Source organism: Ambystoma mexicanum, chromosome 1p (genome assembly GCF_040938575.1).
Source record: "Ambystoma mexicanum isolate Mex_15411 chromosome 1p, UKY_AmexF1_1, whole genome shotgun sequence".
In the NCBI taxonomy this organism is placed as follows: Eukaryota; Metazoa; Chordata; class Amphibia; order Caudata; family Ambystomatidae; genus Ambystoma; species Ambystoma mexicanum.
In genome coordinates this window covers 1,071,812,979-1,071,834,462 of record NC_090921.1, presented here as the reverse complement: position 1 = coordinate 1,071,834,462, position 21,484 = coordinate 1,071,812,979, and the positions used below count along the sequence as shown (strand labels likewise).

At 44.5% G+C, this 21,484-nt stretch overlaps 1 protein-coding gene across 2 annotated transcripts in view; it reads left to right on the top strand.

Annotated features, from left to right (window-relative positions):
* The window catches only part of PEAR1 (platelet endothelial aggregation receptor 1), a 390,559-nt gene that overhangs the window by 279,006 nt on the left and 90,069 nt on the right, over positions 1 to 21,484 (top strand). For both annotated transcript variants that reach the window (XM_069604561.1, XM_069604559.1), the window contains exons 10-11: positions 12,101 to 12,275; positions 18,171 to 18,291. In XM_069604561.1, the coding sequence (XP_069460662.1) occupies positions 12,101 to 12,275; positions 18,171 to 18,291 (296 nt within the window). The remainder of the gene's footprint in view (positions 1 to 12,100; positions 12,276 to 18,170; positions 18,292 to 21,484) is intronic.

The window sequence follows — 21,484 nt, the reverse complement described above, 5'->3', positions numbered from 1 at the left end:
GATCGTCAAGACAACGACAAAGACAGCCTGGAGGGAAAAGCCGGAAAGCTCATCAGACGAATCCGTAAAGAACCCCACAGAATCATCAGGTGAGGAGTGGGCTAGTGGGAAGGAAAGTGTGAGTGACAAACCTACAGATTCTGAGATAGATTTACTTCTATCCTTTGTCGTAGATATACCTCTTTACTTTGGTGTCAGTCTGCAGCAGGTACATATTACCAGCAACACTACAGTCCAGCACTCATTCTGCTCTCTGACTGTTCATCTAGAAGATTGAACATATGAACACAAAGTATGTTGCCTCGGTGTCTGTAATAGTGTGATTTGATAAAGCGTTGATGCACGCGAAACACGTGGAGGCTCTTGTATACTACAAAAATGAATGTATACCAAACATAACATGATATGATATTATAGTTTATTCATATAGCGCCTATACACAATGTGTTTCAAAGCGCTTCAAGGCAAGGGAGGGAACAAGGGAAAATACATTGACATTCTTACAGGCCATGAACAGTAAGGATGTGAAAATAACTATCGTACTGGGCCTGACGACATTTCAGATAGTGCAAGAGCTAAGACATAGATAAGGAACGGAGGGGGAGAGTGGGAAGGAAATGGAAACAGACAGGCGACTACCATACTAGGCCTGACAATATTTCTGGTAGAGCCGGAGAAAAACAAAAGGTGAGGGAGAGGGGTGCAGAAAGATAGGGGAGGAACAAAACAAGTGACTATCATACTAGGCCTGACGACATTTCAGATATTGCTGGAGGGGGGGTAGGGAGGAAAAAACCAGTAAGGGGAGGGGGGAGGAGACAGACGAGGTTGTTATCACACTAGGTCCAGGGACAATTATGATAGAATAAGTGCATAGAAGAAAGTAAGGTAAGGGGAGGAGATAGGAAAAGGGAGAAGGGAAAGGAGGAGAGAACAGAGAGTTAGCAGTCAATAGAGTGGAGAAGCAAGAGGGGAGAGTGAATACAATTGCAGAAGTCAGTAGTAACACATAATGTTGCAAGCCAGGATACAAGATGAAGATGGGAACAGCATGATTCAGGGCCACCTGTACAAGATGCAAAGGAAGTTCAGCATGAGAGTTGAGAAAGGGTGACGCACTATGAATGAATGAAGTGCATAAAAGTCAAATCCAGCTTTGGCCACAAGACGGTGATGATGAAACCAGAATTTATCAGGACAGACTCCTGCAGAAGTAGGCTTGAGGCGGGTCAGGGGGGAACAGGGTAGAAGAATCAAGCAAAACAGGCAACACCTGTGTGCGAGAATAGTGGGGGCACAAAGGAACATCTCAGGGGGACAAAGGGGGTGGGGATGGCCTGTGGGGACAGAGGGAGTAACACAGGTTGGTGCATGCTTACCTGCTGTCTGAGCAGGGGGTCAGGCCCTGGGTCCTCCTGGTACGAACAGGTCCAAAAAGGAATTGCCCTTTTCTTCGTCTGCCCTTCGCTTAGGACTCCCTTGATCTAATAGTTAAGAGCAAGAAGGAAGAGGCAGGGCTAAGAAGGTGGGTGGTGCTTAGGCCAGGTGACCTAGATCCACTTGCACCTGCTCCCCATCTGCAAAGGAAAAGAGGCTGGAGGGCTCCTTAAGTAGGGAAAAAGAGTGGCAAGCAGGAAGGCAGCAGGTGGGCGGGGCTTGCTAAGTGGTGAAAAAGAGCGGCAAGCAGGAAGGCACCAGGTGGGTGGCGCTTGCTAAGTGGTGAAAAAGAGCGGCAAGCAGGAAGGCACCAGGTGGGCGGCGCTTGCTAAGTGGTGAAAAAGAGCGGCAAGCAGGCATCACCAGGTGGGCGGGGCTTGCTAAGTGGTGAAAAAGAGCGGCAGGCAGGAAGGCACCAGGTGGGCGGGGCTTAGGCCAGGTGATCTAGATCCACTTGCACCTGCTCCCCATCTGTCAACATGCAACCTTAACCTGATCATCTTCATTGTATACATAGTAATATGATGAAGCAGTCAAAACAGGAGCACAGCCATCCAATCTCTGGGGACAAATCATCAGTATTAATTACTTGCAGTAGTAGCAGTGGTAGTACTAGTCCTAGTAGTCATGTTAGTATTATTGTATGAAGAAGCATTAAATGTAAATGGTACTCTAGGTGCAAAGTGGGAAGTGGTTCAAAATATGCTACAACACTGAAGAGTGCTGCATGAAAGCGCTTTGAATGAATCATAACCACTGGCAATTGCTCTGGACAGCCTTCCAAACCATCTCTTTTGAAAGGCTTTTATAAGCATTCTGTGCCCGTTACTGAGTGAAAAACATGCACAAATCCAGTTGCATCCAGCCGATAGAGATAGTCCCGTCCAAACTGCTAGCTCTTTTCCTTTTTGCACCAGCTCACAAGCTCATGTTACCGCCTCCTTAATCATCAGCAGAGAGGCGTTGCTTGCAACTCTGGGCATAGCAAGCTTGCGGCACACTTCCTAGCAAACCCATGCCACCAGCGTTCAATTCAATATTCCTCGGAGCTAGTAACCAGTAACCAGAGGATAGCGTTGCTGATGAGAGTGAACTGAAGCCATGATGGGGCAGTGAGGGTAGTGAGGAGGAAATGGGCGCTAGCCCATGCCCTGGCTGCTGTTTGCTGATAGAATTGTTGCCCCGGAAATGTACTGACACATCTCTAGTTTTTTGTCCCAAACATATACCGCTTCAGAAAGGGCAGGTAGGGAGTAGATTAATGATGTTCTGGAACAGGTTTTTCTTTAAAAGCAGTCAATGCACTGTTCAATTTTTGACGTGAGAAGCACACAAATACACGTTTTGAGACTGCCCTAAAATATTATGCTGAGATGGTGCAATGCATTACTTTCCAAGGTCCTGTAGATGCCTTCTTCGGATGGGGGTCAGAAATGAGGAGCAAAAATAACCCACACTGGACATTGAGTGAAGGAAGAGTATTCATGGAGGAAAAATAGATACATGTGAATAATGAATATACTTTAATTCCAGGGCCACTGGTTGGGACGCATTTAGGCGTGCCGTGAAGGGTTGTTGTTTCTTTCTGCGTAAATGTTGAAATTGTTGGACACTGTCATCTCACTGCATTACTTGTTCACCATCAAGGACCCAGTGCACCATTGAGCGCTTTATTTGGGAACTCTGACATCTGCTGGCCATAAATAGAAAACACAGATGTATTGATATTTATTTGCATTTATTTATTGAACCTTAACATAACAAATGGCTCCCATTGGAGGCAGTAGTGATAATAGAGAGGCAATTCCTGGGTAGAGTGCCCTTACAATACGGGGTGGATGTTTGGAGCATAAGACCAGTTGATTAAGGAGTGGCATATGGAGAAACAGACCGGGAAAAGCCACTAACAACCGACACAAAAAAAAGGACTAGTGGCCGAGTGTACCTAGTGTCTGAGCAAGCAAACATTATACATGTTCATGTTTGTACATACGCGGGCGGCGGGGGGCGGTTTAGGGGTGGGGGGAGAGCGTTTTTCAGAAGAGTAGACCGGGATGAACTTGAGAAATGAGAGAGATGAAGATGCTCTTTCATTTTCTACCCGGTGGAAATTAAGTTTGCTATTAAACATTCCAGTGATGGCCAAGATTTAATGTCCGTGGGCAGTTGAGGGGGACAAGTCGAGAAAAGGAGTGGGAGGATACACAAGCTTGCTGGGGGATGGAGAGGTTTGCAGAGCTCGAGAAGGAGAGTCGAGAGAGATGGAGTCAGCAAGGTAGACGGGGCAAGGGCCACGGATAGACTTGCAGATGAGAAGCAGGCATTTGAAGAGAGAGCAGTTTTTTCATGGAAAACCTTCCAGCAAAGTGTTGGTGTACAAAGGTGTGGGAGGGTCTGAGTAAACTAGGAGGGTGCAAGGAGTGAAGTTGAGATCTCTGTTCAGGGAAGAGAAGAAGTAATAGCAGAGACCAAGGTTAGGCTCGAGCAGTCATCAAATCTGCCGAGCAGGAGCATAGAGAGTAGAGTTTTGGCCAAGTGGTGGGTGAGGTGGGGCCGATTGTCCTTATATTGACGCGGTTCGATTTTGCAGAAGTGGCAGGTGCTGTGATGGATTTCTGTAATCTTGGGAAGACCTGAAGATCGGATTCTGTGGTGCTAATGTCATGTAATGTAACGTGGTTTTGAATAGTGCCCCTCAGCTGTTTTAGCAGCCTCATTACGTGGCTCTGGAAGTAAAGAACAGGGGTTCTGGTGTAGTTTGTTGCGGGAGAGGCAGATGCGAAACCTGAAGTGCTGATGAGTGCAGGCTATAGGTACCCAGATCCTTAATGCCGGCATGATTCCTTGTGGTGTGTGGAAGTGGCACGTGCGTGCATGTTTCATCCGGAGGAGAGAACCCCACATCTATTACATGAAAGTGCTGAGGCGCTGCTTTAGCCACTGGCGTGGGGCGAGGTGTGTGAAAGAGCTACAGTTGTACGCTCTGGTTTCGCTCTGTGTGATTAATTTGGCTCTAGTCGGCATAAAGCTGCTGTGTCATCTATGTGCGTAGTGAAAAGGTGCCAGAAGATTGAGAGGTGAGCCGGTTAGTTAGTTACTTGGGGGGGAGGAGAGGAGACTTGGTTTTAAGGAAGACCCCTGCTGTTTGTCAGAACCCAGAGCAAGGTGAACTGGCTCCAGGTTGTCTGATCTGGAGCCCTCTCCAGTGGAGGAGTCCAACCCAGAGCATGAGAGTCAGAATGAGAGTTGACGATACTGCAGCATCAATGCTGAAACCTGCCCCCAGCACACCCACCGTTGATGCCTAAGCGAAATGACTTTCTCGGCTGATCTCACCAGGTGGCATTGCCTAGCCTGCCCTCACAGTAGAGCGAAAGAGGGCTCTCTGAGAGGGAATTGAGGGAGGATGATAAAGGCGGCATCCTAAGGTTCTGCTTGGAGTTTCTGCCAATGTATTGTTCCAAACCTCACAGACCTCGGGATGGTGTCTATCTTTTTGAAGTTCAAGCTTCTTATTAGGTTTCTAATAGTATATCAGGCAAACACTGGCCCTAAAAGCAACAACACAGCTTTACCTGTAATACAAAGGAAATCTTGAGGCATAACTATGCCTTGGCATCAAGCATTTCTGTCATATCGTCATCAATTTCGAGCCATTACAAGTTGAGTTTTATTGTTAATAAATAAACTCTTGTAAACCATTTTTCTGAGTGGGAAGAGGGACAAATGGGCAAGAGGGAGCGGTTTGGGAGGGTTGGTGGGGAACGGGTATGTATTCATTAGTCCAGTCAGCAAGAAGATGGGGCACTGAAGGTGGCTTATTGTACTGTTACACTGGGATGATCCGTCAAACTATCGGTTGATACGTTTGTTTTGAGTGGTTATACCTTGACTGGTAAGCTACGATATCAATTCTGCGTCACTCATTTGCTTGTCTACAAACACTATATATATATATGAATATATAAATTCAGTGAAAAAACTTTGTTAAAGGGACTTTATGGTTACAAGTAAAACCGAAAACCCCCAGAAATTCACCAGTTATGGTAAGCTAAGCAACTATATCTCGCACCACCACCGAGCACTGCTAAAATTAACACCCAGGACATCAAAGATGACATCACAAATGTCAATGATAACATCACTGCTGATATCACATTTTTGGTCACAACCACCACAATAGAATGAAGCCATATAACAAGTAGGTACAATACACCTTGAAATAACAATACTCACCCCCACAATTCCAATAATGTCCCCAAACAGAAAAATTCCCGGAACACACCCCAGCACCTACAGAACTTTTTTTCATCTATAAAAAGAGCTTCCCCACCCTTTCCAGGCCTTCCTTATCCATAAAATAACCCCAAATATATTTTCCAGACTCCTTTTCCTAACCCCACTGTCCACGCACAAAGACCATGATCCGCCCATCCAATATGGCCACTGTTTCAAAAACTATGATGCACCTCGTGCGCCTGTCTACACACTTTGGTGGCCATTCGCCAAATGGCGCCAAAGTTATATGCTGCCCAAAAACTACTCTTTCTATAAGTTCAGCAACTTAACCAATAATATTATTACCATTCATTATATAAACATCCCTCCCTCACCCGATCATCACTTTATAGAAATTCCAAATTCATGTTTCTTGCTCTGATACCCCATCCCTTTGATAAATACATACATTTTTATACTATAAATATCTTCTATATTATTCTTTGATAGTCTTTTTTTTAAAAATCCCAAATAATAGTCTGTGGACTACATGTGTATTCAGGGGTCCATTTACGAAAAAGAGTGTTCGCACCGCCACACACATCCTCCGATGTCATCACGTAACCAGGCACGTGCAGCACGATGCAGTGTCCGCAGACAGTGTCCATCACCGCGTAAAGTTTTAAACTGCATTTTCAGCCAATCTACAATATTTAAATTTCAGTGTTTACGCCTCCAGAGCTTCTAGACCCATTTTTACTTGCTCTGTCAACTTTATACAACTTTCCAAAGCCTACTTTCGGCTGGGTAGTTTGCGGACGGTTCCTCTAAAGTGACCCACCCACTACTTTTAGTCATTTATAATCTGGCACACCAGCAGACAGAATCTTCTGGGAGAGCTACCTCCAACAGACATCCAGAAGTTTAACAGTGGCATCTCTCATGGCCATCTCTCCTTCCAAGGGGCCACCACCACCACAACTGCCACAACCACCAAGTGAAAGGCCTGGACAGGACAACAGGCATGGTGATGTGGATGAGGATAACGAGGAACAGAAAGAGTAGGTAAAGGAAGTGCCTACCTCCAGCACCCAGAGAGAGTCATGGGTGTGGTGGTTTTTTACCACCATTCGGGGAGTACCAAAGGCTCAAGCGGCCCAGGTGAAATGCATTCAGTGTGGGGTCATACTTACTCGTGAACAACCTGAGCAGTACTCCTTCGGCACCACTGTCATGCGCTGCCAAACCAAATCCAACCACTCGGGTTCGCTGAGAAAGTTTCTTTGTCACAGAGAAGCAGTTAACTTCCTCTACCCAATCTTCCTCAACCACTTCTGCCACCACACAAGCTACTCCTGTGGAGCAGAGGATCCCGCCAGCTCCCTTGCAGGCCATACAGGAGGCTGTCGATCTTTACCTTTCAAGGATCACAGTTCTCTGTATATACTGCGACACACCACTCTTCAGGGGGGAGCAGTTTCAAAGTGCTTTCGAAGCCCAGTCAAAGAATATGAAAAGCACTGCCCCCTACCTTATATTTAAGGCCCACCCAGCATCCTCCCCTGTACACCTGCCCCACCGTATCTGTGGTTGCTACCCCTTCCCTCTTTTCCCTACCCCACTTTACCTCCTCACCTCTCTGGGAAAAAAACAAAATCCCCAGAAAAACATAAAAAAAATCAGAAAGATTAAAAAAAATGTTTTTTTTATTTTTGAGCCACCTTGCACAGTTCAAAAAAGAAGAAAACAAATCAGAGGACCTTTTTCAGCATATAAGGTCCACAGACACTATTATGGTGTGGGGCAGAGGAATTAAAATCAATTAACTTGTTTTTCATTGAAAAATGGTGGCTCTTAAAATAACCTTTTTTTAATTTTCTGGCTATATATTTTTGGAATTATTTGGTTTTATATACTTGAGTAGCAAATGAACACTTCCACATTTGTCTTTCAGCTATCCAAGAGAAAACAATCTTCAAATGTGGAAACAGTTCCATCAACTATGAAAATGTATCCTTCATTACAAACTGTAATTAAATTCCAATTACATAGCCCAAACTATTGCCACCACAGTGAACTACAATGATGTCCAGATGCCTCAAAGTAACCATACTCTCACAAAATGGGAGCAATTCCACTCACTTTATTCCTCAAACTCCAAACCAAGAAACTTAAAATTCTTGAAATCCAAGATCCCTAGGTACTCCGCACTGCTCACAGTACACCTTAAACCAATGGAATCAAGAATCACCCACCAACCAGAAACTGTTTCCTCAAAGCCATAGCCATCATCACTGCACACAACAAACAATGCTGCCCAGTCTTCCTGTACGCCACACTTACAAAACTAGTAGTCCCCTTTCCATGCCTAGCATCCTTACAATAACAAGAAAAGGGGTTTGCCCTTAGTGATGCAGCTATGGTAGGGGTCTGACGTATACCTACGTAAAGTTCCAAGAAGCTGCTAATAAAATTATTATTTTAGCCTAACTATTGAATTGAATTCGATTAGTGTTCATCTTTGGTATCATTGATATTCATATTGAAAAAACATCACAGGTTTTTGCAAACCTGTCTAATAATTTATTTAGAAAAAAATGATTAATATGTGCAACAATTCATTCACAGATAAAATTCAATCCAAAGGGGAAAAAAGGGGAAAAAAGTAAAAATAATGTATCTTGCACAAACAATACCATAAACTGTTTTTTGGTGTTTTAATGTTTTTCTCTGTTGTCAAAACCTGTGATTTCTATATAGGTTGTTGCCCCTCTCCGTAACAATCACAATCGTTCGCAGCTGGAAAGCCGCAGCCTGGAAATGGGGAGTCCGAGGTCCTTTGGGTCCCCTGACCCCCATCTGGAACAAACCTGATTTCTCACCAGGCAACCCCCCACGTGTCTTCCAGTCCTGGAAGGAGGGAGGATTACTAAAAACAAGCAACTTCCTAAAAGAGGGAGTTCCCATAACGTTCGAGAGATGTAAGACAAAATTCGGGGTGGGTGAGCAGGAAAGATTTCATTATGCGCAAATTCGACATTGGCTGTCCCACAGGGTAGTCAGGGAAAAATGCCCTAGAGAACTAACTGCACTGGAACTCTCTCTAACTACCCCAACCAAAAGAGGGAGAACCTCGGCTCTTTATCGACTTCTAGATAGGTCAGATCCCTCCAAAAAGAAAGGTACATGCTGGAGTGGGAGAAGGACCTGGGATGGGAACTAGAGGTTGAGGAATGGCAGAAAATCTGGTCTAGACTGCACAAGAGCTCACAGTGCATCACGAACAGGGAAGGGGGCTACAAACTCTGTTATAGGTATTATGTTACCCCAGCTCAGCTAAACAAGGCTAACCCGGACATCCCCACGACCTGTTGGCGCGGATGTCCTGCCCCAGGCTCACTATTCCACATGGTCTGGACCTGCCCTAAAGCAGAGGCAGACTGGAGAGAGGTAACAAGTAACATTAAGGAAATCATCGGTCTCTCCATTCCCTGGGACCCCGGGATAATCCTTCTGGGTGAAACAGGAGGAGGGGTGTTCCCAGTTTCGGGCCTCATCCCTCATTTATGCACGCACCTACTCCTGGCAGCAAAAATTGCAATGGCCCGGGTTTGAAAAAATGAAGATGGGCCCTCAGTAGCGCTATGGTGGTCCAAGTGTTGGGACATAGCCGTCGCTGAAAAAGTCACAGCAATTCGAGCAGGCTTTTTGAACAGAGCCCTAAACATTTGGGACCCCTTTATGGACTACGCAGCTAAGTTTCCAACGCTCACCAAAAGGCCTCCACTAGTTAGATGGCTCCGAGGTAGTCTGCTTTATTAAGCTAAAGACTCAGGCAGGATTGACCCAGTTCACGGCTACCTACCCGGTCTCCGCAGAAACAGCATGGCCAGGGTGAATTAGGGACAGGACACTAACTATTGCATCCCCTATCCTCTGGCTTGATCTGCATTGGTGTGTCTGTGCGATTATTGCTTATTGCAATGCTGATGATGTTGTGTTTAATTGTAAAACCCAATAAAATGTTGTCATGAAAAACAAAATTGCTTTCATGAAAAGAAAAACATTCTCTTTGTATAAATGATCTCTTTTATATTTTTGTTGTCCATTCGTAAAAAACTTTAGTTTCTTAACAAAATGTTTGTTTCTTAATTATTTTTTCTGTTTATATTTGTAAACATGTATTATTTGGAGTTTATTTAGCAATTGTACTGTTTGGAATCTTTTCAAAGTCTTCACTATTATTGCACTAACTGCAAATTACCTGCAGTTTTCTGGACTTTTTTGACAAATAAAATCAAATAAGTTCTAAACCTTTTTCCTTTCACTCCATTTTTCTGCTGACTGTGGACTTCAACTATAGAGGGTTAATCAATATGGATATCAATGACACCAAAGACAAACACTAATCGAATTCAATTAATTAGTTAGGCTAAAATAATAATTTTATTAGCAGCTTCTTGGAACTTTATGTACATGTAGCATCCTTACAATACCCGGATTGAACATCTAGTGTTCAGGGACTAGCGCTTTGTCTGCAGACGGCATGACCAATTGAAGGGTGTGGGGAGTTTTAAACTCAATTTAAAGCATTTATTTTACAATGGTGGCTCTTTTGGGGGGTCCATATGTTTCCTCATTTTTATGTTATACACCTACTAAGAAATGCTTTAGTATACATTGCACATCTTCCCTTTTAACTTGTTCATATCAACATTTGCAATGCATTATTAATATTCCAAAGAAAAGTCTGATTGCCAACATCAGATAATTGCACTGCATCGCTCTGAAAAGCATTTACACCATCCAACTTCACATTTTCATTCTCAAAAGATGCCATCCCTAAACCATATAAGAAAGCACATACACCTTTATTGACAAGGTGCCTAGCTTCTTCCATTTGTGGAGAAAACAAATGTGAACATCTCCATGTATGTTTTATTTGCAAAGTTTGGTGAGGATTCGTCCAACGGTGGCAAAGTTATAAACCGCCCAAAAAGTGATCTTTCTATGAGTTGAGCAACTTAACCCTAACTACACGGCCGCTACCACAGGCCCTGTAATGAAAAAGGCTTATGATTTTGGTGCAAGCTCTGCCCCAATGCGCTTCACAACACTGCACCGGAAATACCAAACTCACCCCCTATGCACACAGCCGCTTATGGACTGCATGGGGCACGGTGAGGAGTAGGCGAGCACCTCGTGTGCAGGGCACCGAGAGAAGGACAAAAAATAAGAGGGAAGGCAAAGAAAGTGCACACAGCACAGGACAGAAAAGCAGGGTATGGAGAATAGGAGTAAAGGAGGAAACCCAAAGCGAGGCAGCGAGAAAGGCAGGTGGAAGGACGAGGGAGAGGATGGCAGAAGACAGCAGGCACAGCAAGGGGGAAACAAAGCACAGTGCACTGAGAGGGGGAGAAGAGGAGGGACCACAGAGGAGGGCAAGGAAAATCTCTTTGTCAGTCTCCTGGTGACTTTTTCACACACCTTTTCACACCGCACATTTTTCACCCTGAGCACCCATCTAATTGAGGCCCTTGAGTAGGCTTCCTTGACTCTGCTTTCTGCCAACAGGTTCTTCCATTTTGGATGCAATCATTCCAGCTTGAATTCATGTTTAGATCATTAACCCTTTGTGCAATTCTTTGACGATAGGGTAGCCCATGTCCTGGTTTGTGTCCACAACATGAGCCTCTTTTCATTCACAACAAGATATGGTCCTGCCGCCTTTTTTCCTGGAGCTGGATCTTCCGAAAAATGTTGCCGGAGTGATGTGGTCAATTTTATTTTTTGTTCTCTAATGATGCTTCCTGGGTCTTTAAGAGTTGCCCAGGTGGCATCTACAACTCCTGCGAATAGGGCATTGCCACTGCCCGTGTGAGCGATGGCCAGGGCTTGGACAACCTTTCTGAATCTCAGTGCAGTGATAGTGGGTTTGACTTTGCAGAGGAGTGCAAGCTGCTCGCATGTTGCTTGGGGTTTCTTGGTGATGCGTCTTTAGATCAAGAGGTCACAGTCGATGGTAAAGCCAATTGATTTTGCACTGGTTGAGAGCTGAGACATGCAACATCATGCATCGACTTGGTACAAACAGGAGTCTGGCTGTGGGTGCACACATTTGATTGGGTGGGTTCATGGGAGGGGTTCAAAGAAAAACAAGAAGGGCTTTTTTGTCAGTGCAAGTGTCTGTCTTTGAGCATCGATTCACGTCTATTTGGTTATGACTGTGAATAGGAAAGATTGGTCTCATTGTAATGTCATTTCAAATCTACCTTCCTTTGATCATGAAATATTATTCGGATTAAGGCATCTGAGTGCCACACTGGTCATCCTGAATGGAATACCTTAATGAAGCAGAGCATGTTCATCACTAGCTTGACTGCTAATTATATTGCTTTTTATCTGCCTTCTTCATACCCCCCCCCCATTTTCCCCATCCCTCCAGCTGTCACCCAATGAGCGGGGAGTGCACCTGCAAGCCGGGCTGGGCTGGACTGCACTGCAACGAGTCCTGCCCCCAAGGCTATTTTGGAGCCAGCTGTCAAGAGCCCTGCTTGTGCCTGAATGGAGGAACCTGCGACAGTGAGACCGGGCACTGCCACTGCCCTGCAGGGTACACGGTAAGCGGGATCTGAAGGAGGTAGATTTAGTGAAAGGTTTTAATGAGCAAGCACCAGGTCTGTAAATATAAGTGGGTAGCAGAGAGCTCTTAAATTAATCTCTGGGCAGATATGATATGCCGTATGCTTGGGCTATGGCTGGTTCATCATTTGTGGACTATTGGCGACTTTATGATATAATAGCAAAACGACGTTTCGTTTGGCAAGCCCTTGTGAACTAAGACAATCACAGCATTCTAACAGCATAGAGAAAAGTACCAGCAACATCATTTAGGAGTCGTCAGAAGTACTGCCTCGCAGCCATGACTGCACTTTTGGCACCCCTGGCACTCTCCTTCAAATCCTTGGTTGAGAAAATGCAGAGGCAGTACACTGAGCAGAAAGCAAAGAAAATATCCGTAAGAGCTGTACCCTTTCTCCAGTTCCCCTTCTCCCGTTACCCCTCAGCAGCTTCCTAATGTCTACTCAAGGCATGACAACACCACTTCCAATCCTCACCACCTCAACAGGAAGGTTTATGACGTGGTACAAATGGGGAGGTGAGAGGGAATGGGTAAAAGCAGCTCCTTACACATGCTGACTATTCCAGGCATATGACACATTATCCGGCAGCGCAGGATGATAATGGATCATTTGAGGCTGAACATTGCATCTTATGGCAGTGCTTGCCCATGTGAGGCTGTACCTCCCATATGGGATGATACAAGGCGTACGAGGGGTTGGCTGTCCTTAGATAGGCGGACTGGGAGCTCAGGCTTCAATTAGCATATGATAGCAGCACATGGGCATTTGAGGTTGTACCTTACATACTGCGACTATACCAGGCATATGACGCATTGACTGGCATAGGGTGACCGTACTGAGAATATGAGGCTGCACTTCACCCTTAATGGCAGCACCTGGATATGTAACGTTTTACCTTACATAGGGCCCCATATCGGGAATAGTAGACATTGATTGGCATTGAATGGAATCGCAGTGGCATTTTAGATTGTGCCAGCCATACTATGGGATTATCTGAAAAGTAATGTACCTTACATATGCCTACTGAACTTGCTGTATGGGGCATTAACTGGCATAAGAGGACGGTTCTGGGACATATGATGCCGCCTATTGCACACGCAGAAGCACTTGGACATGTGGGGCTGTACCTTGTATACAAGGGCGATACCAGGCACACGAGGGACTGATGTTTACAAGATGGTGGTACGGAGACATTTGCGACGGAACAGGGCATATGATAGCCACACATGGACCAGTTAGGCTGTTCTTTACATGTTATGATTATACCTGACATAAGTGGCTCTTTCGTAACATGACAGCACGTGGGCTTTTGAGATCCCACTTGACTTCATGGCAGCACGTGGGCACAGAAGGCTGCACATTGCAGCACGGATCATTATAACATAGCAGTTAGTGGCCATATGCAGCTCTACTGAAATAGCAGGGCAATTTCCATGGCCTTTGATTGTTCTGCTGGCTGCCTTCCTGGCATATTATGCCTGCAAACGCGGTGTTCTAAGAGATCACCCTCATTAGTATACGGTTGGCAGCTTATGTAGTATTTTTTTTCTGCAGCAGTAAATATTTGCCATGTTATGGATGTACGATTCTCGTTGTTTTTTTCAATATCATTGAAGACACTTCCTGTGATATCAGCACTGACAAAGTCATATGACAAACCTTTCAGCAATGTAATTGAAGTCAATGCCACTTCCTGAGACGCCACTTTCATTACACCTGGAATTTTGGTGAATTGACGTCCACGAGGCTAATGTCTCATCAATAAGCTATGATTATGCCTAAGGTTTATTCGCCACTGTCATGAAAGGGGCTAATAGCTGCATGTGCATTTTAGATATTCGGATGCCCCCCATAAGGCTTGGAGTCTGTGATGGAAGGAGGCAGCTCTCAGAATGGAAACGAAATCAGATTCACTGACCTTCTGCATGGGTTCACTTACTGACAGTCTTACAGTGGTTTCATTGATTCATACATTCACTCAGTTAAAAAGGGTACATACTCAAGTTTCTGTGTAGTTTCTTAATTCCTTCTGCGCTGCAATGGTTGTAGCACAACTGTTTATACTGTGTGTTTAAATGTTTTTTTGTTTGCTTGTCTTATCTGGGGTCGCTGAATTTGGCAGGAGACGTTTCTCTATGGCCCGAGCCAAGTAGGCACATGCCCAGGGCCCCCAGTCCTAGGGCCACTGATCTCCACATTTTGTTCAGCCTCACCATTGCGCCTTGCACGGTTTGCAGCCTACAAACATGTTTTTGCAGAATGATCTTGGTTGTGAGCTTTCTTACTGCTGGAATGAGTTCTCTCTTTTTTCTAATGTTCTTTGTTTTACTTTGTCCAGGCTATTAGCCTTCCCTGTGACGCACCTTTCAAAAAGTGATCATGGTTTCGCGTATATGTGTTTTGTTCTCTGGGGTCATCCTGCAATGTGCTTGAAAGTATGGCCATGCCAGCAGGAGCGTAGGAGACACACAAAATCTGTGGGGGCATAGGAAACTTTGGGGACCTTGCTACAGACATAAGACATTCCAATAATGAAGAGCCCTATAGCGTTAGAACCCCCATAACAGAGGTGCCGTTAGATTTAATGTAAGGAAGAATTTAAAATAAGGGCAGTGTTAGAAACACAGTTACACATCAAATAGGTTTTAGACTTCTCATCCATGGAAATATTTAAAGCTGATTCTAAGCACATTTTCATCAAAAAAGTTAGAACTAATGTATTTGTGCACTGCGAAAAACAAACTTTCAAACATTTGAAATCTTACAACAGGGATTCAAAGGAAACAACGTTCTCTTAATCTTTTTGAACATCTCAATGCACTTGTATTAAGGGGGCTTTGATATTGTTATATTGATCAACTGATGTGTTGGATTTGAATAATGTTTTACAGGGGGTTACAATAAATATTGGTTGTCTTTTATGCAGAGAAAAAGGAACAAATCAATATTTTAATGAGGTTCCTTCAAATGAAGAAATGATGTTCAGAGACATGTTTCTCCACTACTGGACTCCTGTAACAATGGGAGCAGAAGGAAGAAGCTTACATTTGTCCCCAAAATCTATTTTAGATTCAACAATCAGATAATCCAAATGTGTTTTTTAAATGTACCTTCTGGCACGACCGCTACAAAAACTACTTTGGAGCATTGTAGCAGTGACAATACATTGGTGGAGAAAGCCACGCTGCTGGCGTGCTATAGCACTAAGGTGGCATAGCTGGAAGGCACTCCCAGCGTGAGATTTCTGTTGCACTGGCATGCCACTGCTGGGTGAGTCCTAGGGCCCAGGAGCACTAACTGGAGACTACTGGTAGAAGCTCACTCATGATGCTGGCGATTACACCTGGTGGGTGAGAGGAGATCAAAGCAGACCCTTCCTCACATCATTCACATGCACACACCATTGACGTTCTGCTCTGGAATATCCAAGACCAAGGGTGGGCACACCCCGTAACTCACTGGCACCAGGGTGAAATGGTTAATAAGGAAAAAAGCAAGGAGGTGCCACATGAGGGAAAATAGTTATCAGAATCACACATTGAGTTATTCCCTACTAACCCAGAATGAATATCTCATACTCCCACACAGTGACCACCTGGTATCAAAGGCGTGTGAGAAATGTCTTCATTGTTTAATGATTTTATTTAAAAAAAAATCATTGATGATATAAAAAAACAAGAGTTAGACATCAGTTCATACATATTTCACTAGGAAAGGTCATGCTTCCCTGATCGTCATAATTAGAAAATCTATCATCCACCTTCAGAAGCTAGTTTCGACTGTAGGATAAACACATGGTAGTGGTGAACAGTCTTATTCAGGGCCAAGATGATTCTGCGACCCCCCCCCCCCCTCTAATCTGAATTGTGGAGGTTTTGACTTTAAAGGCGAATTAATCACCAAAAGCATCAATAACGCTGGTATTTATTCAACCAACCACTGCAGTTATAATCACGCCGCAGTGATTCAAACAGAATGTCCGGACTTCAAAATGCAAGCCATCCTCAGCGCACTCGACTTGACTGCATTGTTCATTTCCTGTCGTTGTGCATTCAGTAAACCTCTGCAACAGCTTCCAAAAGACGGTGTGTTGAGACATTTAATTGTGGAAAAATACACAGGAGCAGGAAAAAGCATTCTAGGGCTTGTTTTCATGGTTTTTCCTCGTCTTATCAAGAGGTACAATGTATGGGAAGTCCATTTTCCTGCAAGCCTTTCCCTCACTCCAGTGTGCATGAAAGTGACCAATTGTACCTGTCGATAAGACAAGAATAAAGACAGATATTGTTGATCACTTAATTGCTTCGGTTTGGTGGAGGGGGCCCAGGGCCCCAAAAGTGCCTAAGATGGCCCTGATTGCAAGCATTTCTGAAAGGCCTGCCACTTTTTTAATTTAAGAACGTTTTCTTAAGTTTTCATTAAACTAGAAAAGTGATGCTCCGTCTAGGAAATGCTATTGCTATTGTTTCAAAGGGGGAAAGTGTGCAGCAGAGTTTAATGGCATCCCACTGGTGCCATATTTTAACTCCTTCTTTTAATCTGCTAAAGCAGTGCTGTTGATAGAAGAACCCCCCCCCCCCCCACAGTGCCTGCCCTGCATTCCTCGTGGTTACTAAGGCTATTGTCACGCATTAAATCCGACCCATGCAAAAGGCGTGGCTTTTCTGCCAGGCTGCCACATAATCACTTTACTAGCACATGGCACTTTTAGGGAAAGAGTTCATTCATCATTTATAGTCGTTTTCCTATTTTTGCATGCACCTCAGAATCGGGCCCTGAGTGCCTGATTTACAAAAGCTGAATGCAAGTCTGGCATGGCAAAAGTGTGAGTTGCACATTCGCAACCAGCCAATCACAACTCACTGGTCGCATTTTCACAAACTGGACTTGCAAGGCTTGGGAGGGGAAGGTGGTCAGCGTCCAATACTTAGTGATGCTGAAGCTAGCAGTTGCCACAAGGAAGCAAGGTGCCATAAATTAGCACTCTCTTCCAGGCCCCTGCCCCTACATCTGGCATGTACCTAGACCTTGGTGTGGGGGAAAGCTGGGCCAGAGTATGTACAACGGTAAATTACAGAAGGACTCGCTAATGAGTTACTCAAGCCCTTAAATGCTCCTTTAGGTGTAATATGTACCTGGCATCAGCACCTGTGCAAGTTCGGCATACCTTTCTTTTGCCGAATGGCAACTTTACCGAATGTTTTTTCGCAGAACATTTTACCTCTTTTCTTAACCACAGATGGTAAGTATGGGTAAGGTATATAAAGGGGCAGTGGGGTCTTGCCAGGAGGAGTGCGGGAGTCTCCCCTTGCTTTCTGTGGTAAATAAGTGGTAAAAACAGTGGGGAAAATCTACAAAGTTGCCATTTGGCAAAAAGAAAATCGGCAAAGCAGAATAGATCCTCGAGTTCAGCGTATACTGTACACATTCTGCAAAAGTACTGTATATCAGGCATGCCACAAATCAGGTCACAGGTCCAATTTTCACAAAACATTTGCATTTGCATATGGGAACTTACTTTCATGATTTCCCCCTTAAACATTTTGTAAAGGTGACCCCAAATAGGTCTTTGACTAGGAGACCAAAATTGTTAGGAATCGCTTAATAGAGTATTTATTGGACAATAGCGCATTTGGCGCTGTGCAGTAAAAGTCAAACTATTCTCTATTTTGTTGGACACTGGTAAAAAGTAAATGTAGGAGTACATATGCCTGTGAGCATTTTTGGAACAGTAACACAGCTCACATGGACCTCCAGCTAGTACTGACGAAGGAATCAGCCGGCAGAACTGAATGTTGAGTGAGTGAGCAAGTGAGTGATTGATACATTTGATGCCTGATGTCTTCTACACCTGATGTCCTCTTCCTGCAGGGAGATCACTGCTCCAGTTACTGCCCAGCCGGCTCCCATGGTGTGAACTGCTCACTGCAGTGCGCCTGCAAGCACTTCTTGGCCTGCTCCCCATTCGATGGCACCTGCATCTGCAAAGAAGGTAGGAGCACAGGTTGAGTGCTTGTGATGAAGGGATAGGGCGGGCAGGAACACGTGTTTGGATGGGATTAATGAGGGGCATCCACAGTCTTCAAAGACTGGACACAACTGATTTAAAACATCCTGCATGCAAGGCCAACCTCAGTAGGTGTTTCGCATCTCTATCACAACTTCATCAGGATGCGAATATAGCTCTTATGCTTGTAGTTTAGTCATGCTGTGGTAGGAAAAGCAGGCAGCCTCTACTCACATGTCTTTAGGCCTTAAAAAAGAGGAAAAAGGCATTCTAGACAATGCTCATGGAACTTGGGTGAATCACTTCAAAATCAATTGATGGCATGGCATGTTTTATATGGACACAGCAGGAACGTCATTTCACCAAAATGTCGGGGGTAGCGGAAGTGACATCACATGACCCTTGACCTCTGATGACATCACAGGAAGTTATGTCATTTGACCACACCCTGAAGTGGCATCACGGGACGCGATGGAACACGACCTTTCACCCCTTGACAAAACAGCAAGAGGCATTACATAGCATTGTTCCTAAGTGCACTACGAAAATTATGGTTACGATATCACTGTAATGTGATATACATTTCATACAAGAATGGATCATCATATGTATCTTTAATATCAGTGTAAATAGGCTCATATTACCAAATTACTGTGAATGCAAGCAGACGTCCAAGGCCAAATGATAACGATGTGTTATTATATAGCACTTACGCTTAAGCGCTTTACATAGAATAAATGTACATACAATATCACCCAACCTGTGTTGGTACTCATTTATTGACCGCAGAAGGATGAAAGGCCGCGTTGGCCTTGCCAGGATTCAAACCTGTAACCTGCAGATCGCACACACATCACAGCAGAGAGAGCTATTTTACCGGCTATAGCTATCTTACCGGCTATAGTAAAATGAGCAATTATATGTCTGAATGTTCTCAAAGTCAGAAAGCAAATTACACTCTGTAGTGAATAACATTACAATGGGAACTGAGATTTAACAGTAGGCCAGTTCATCTGCAGAGCTGGTGTAAAGTTGGCCACATGTCAAGCCTGCATGGATCTACTTTTCAGGCTTCAGAGGTTGGCAAAATACATACCATTGGGAGGGTGCATAACACTATATTAAAGAATTTAGATTGGCACGATGAATGCAGCACACTCACACGACATCCCGTACTGTGTGCACTCTTTACCAGATACATGCAAACGGCTTATGCCCTCGACATTACTGACCTCATCACTACCAACCAAAAAGACTTCCTTGCCATTACTGAAACCTAGCTACACCCTGCGGCAGGTCCAGCCTTCTCCTCAGCCCTCCCAGAAGATTACACAATCTTCAGAGGGGACAGAAGTACCAGCAAAGGCGGGGGCGTGGCTTTCCTAGCCAAAGCGCACCTCGGCCTCACAGCATTACCTACTGTGGGCTTCCCTTTAGCTGAACTCCTGTCGGTTAAACTCCCTCTATCAGCTACCTGCACCATTTTGCTGCACTTGAAATACCGGCCCCCTAGACCTATCTGATCCTTCAAGGACGACTTCACCTCCCTTCCAACCCAAAACACTAAACCTGGCTCCCAAATTATTTTTCTGGGTGACCTTAACTTAGGCCTTCAGGACCCAAATGACAACAGCACCACACTCCTTAGAAAACGCCATCACACAGCTTGGCTTCCAACATTGCATCAACGAGCTCACCCAAAACAAGGGTAGAAAACTGGATTGGCTGGCAGACCTTAATTGCACCACTACAATCCTCAAGAATGAACCCTGTGCTTGGTGGGACCACCAGTGCATCTCCTTTACTATTAAAGAGAGAGCCCTCCTCAACACTAGTAACGCCATCGCACCACAAACATTTGCCAGAAACAGCCAGCATATTACAGCTGATAACCTACTACCACTACTCCACCCTATCATCAACTTCCAAATAAAACACGATGTGGACCCGTCGACATTGGTCGATCTGTACAACGGTACACTAGAACAAGCCTTAAACAATATTGCCCCTGTTAAATTAAGAAAGGCTAAAACTGCAGCTCATCTAAATAAATAGTTCATGGCTGAACTAAAGAACCGTTGAAGCCATCTGGAGAAAAACTCCCTCAACCCTTAATAAGGAAACATTCACTGCTGCCACATCTACCTATAAAACAGCCATCTACAATACTAAAAAAGAGATCTTCAATGTCAGAATTCACAATGCAAAATCTGGCACGAAAGAGCTCTTTGCGATACTAAGGGAATTGGTGTCACCAGCACCACCCACAGAAGCTTGCACAAAAGATGTGGCCTGGTGTGCCAACATCCAGAAAGCCTTTAGAAGACAAAATAGCATTACTACAAACAAAAATTGAGACTAAAAAGATCAGCCTAGCCGCAGGTTTCAATCTCAATACTCTTCCCGACCAGCAAGCCCCACCAAGTCACCCCTTCTTCTTCACCCCGGTCTCCCCTAAAGAAGTGTAAAACATCATAGCTGGCCTAAAACCCTCAAAGTGCCAGGGAGATATTTGCCCTGCCTCAGTTATTAATGAAGGAGCAAAAGACCTAGCTCCATTCATTGCCGCCTTGATCAACTCTTCTTTCAAAACAAATTCAGTCCCCAAAAATCTCAATGAGGCGTTGGTTATGCCTCTCCTCAAAAAACCTAATCTAGATCCCAACATGCCTACCAATTACAGACCAATAACAACAGTCCATTTCATTCTAAACATTCTAGATAGAGCGGCCTATCTACAAATTCAAAAACATTTGAAGGACAACAACCTTCTAGGCCTACATCAATCCGGGTTCATACCCAGGCACGGCACTGAAACCACCCTTTTGGAGCTAAAAATCCAAATGGATGGAACTAAAGATAAAGGTAAACTGACCATCCTTCTCCTATTGGACCTCTCTGCATCGTTCGATCTCGTTGACCATCAGATCCTGACCAAACATTTCTCCTAATGCCACCAGCTCCAATCCTTTCTTTTGAACAGATCCACTAGGGTCTTCGCACCCACAGCATCAGCAGACCCAATCCCCATTTACTGCAAAGTCCTGCAGTGCTCCTGCGTTTCACCCACGCTCTACAACATTTTTACTAAGCTCCTCTTAGATCGTTTTGACAATCTGTGTGTCACCTACACAAATTAAGTAGAGGACACCCAGGTCCTCATCACGCTCATTGGTTG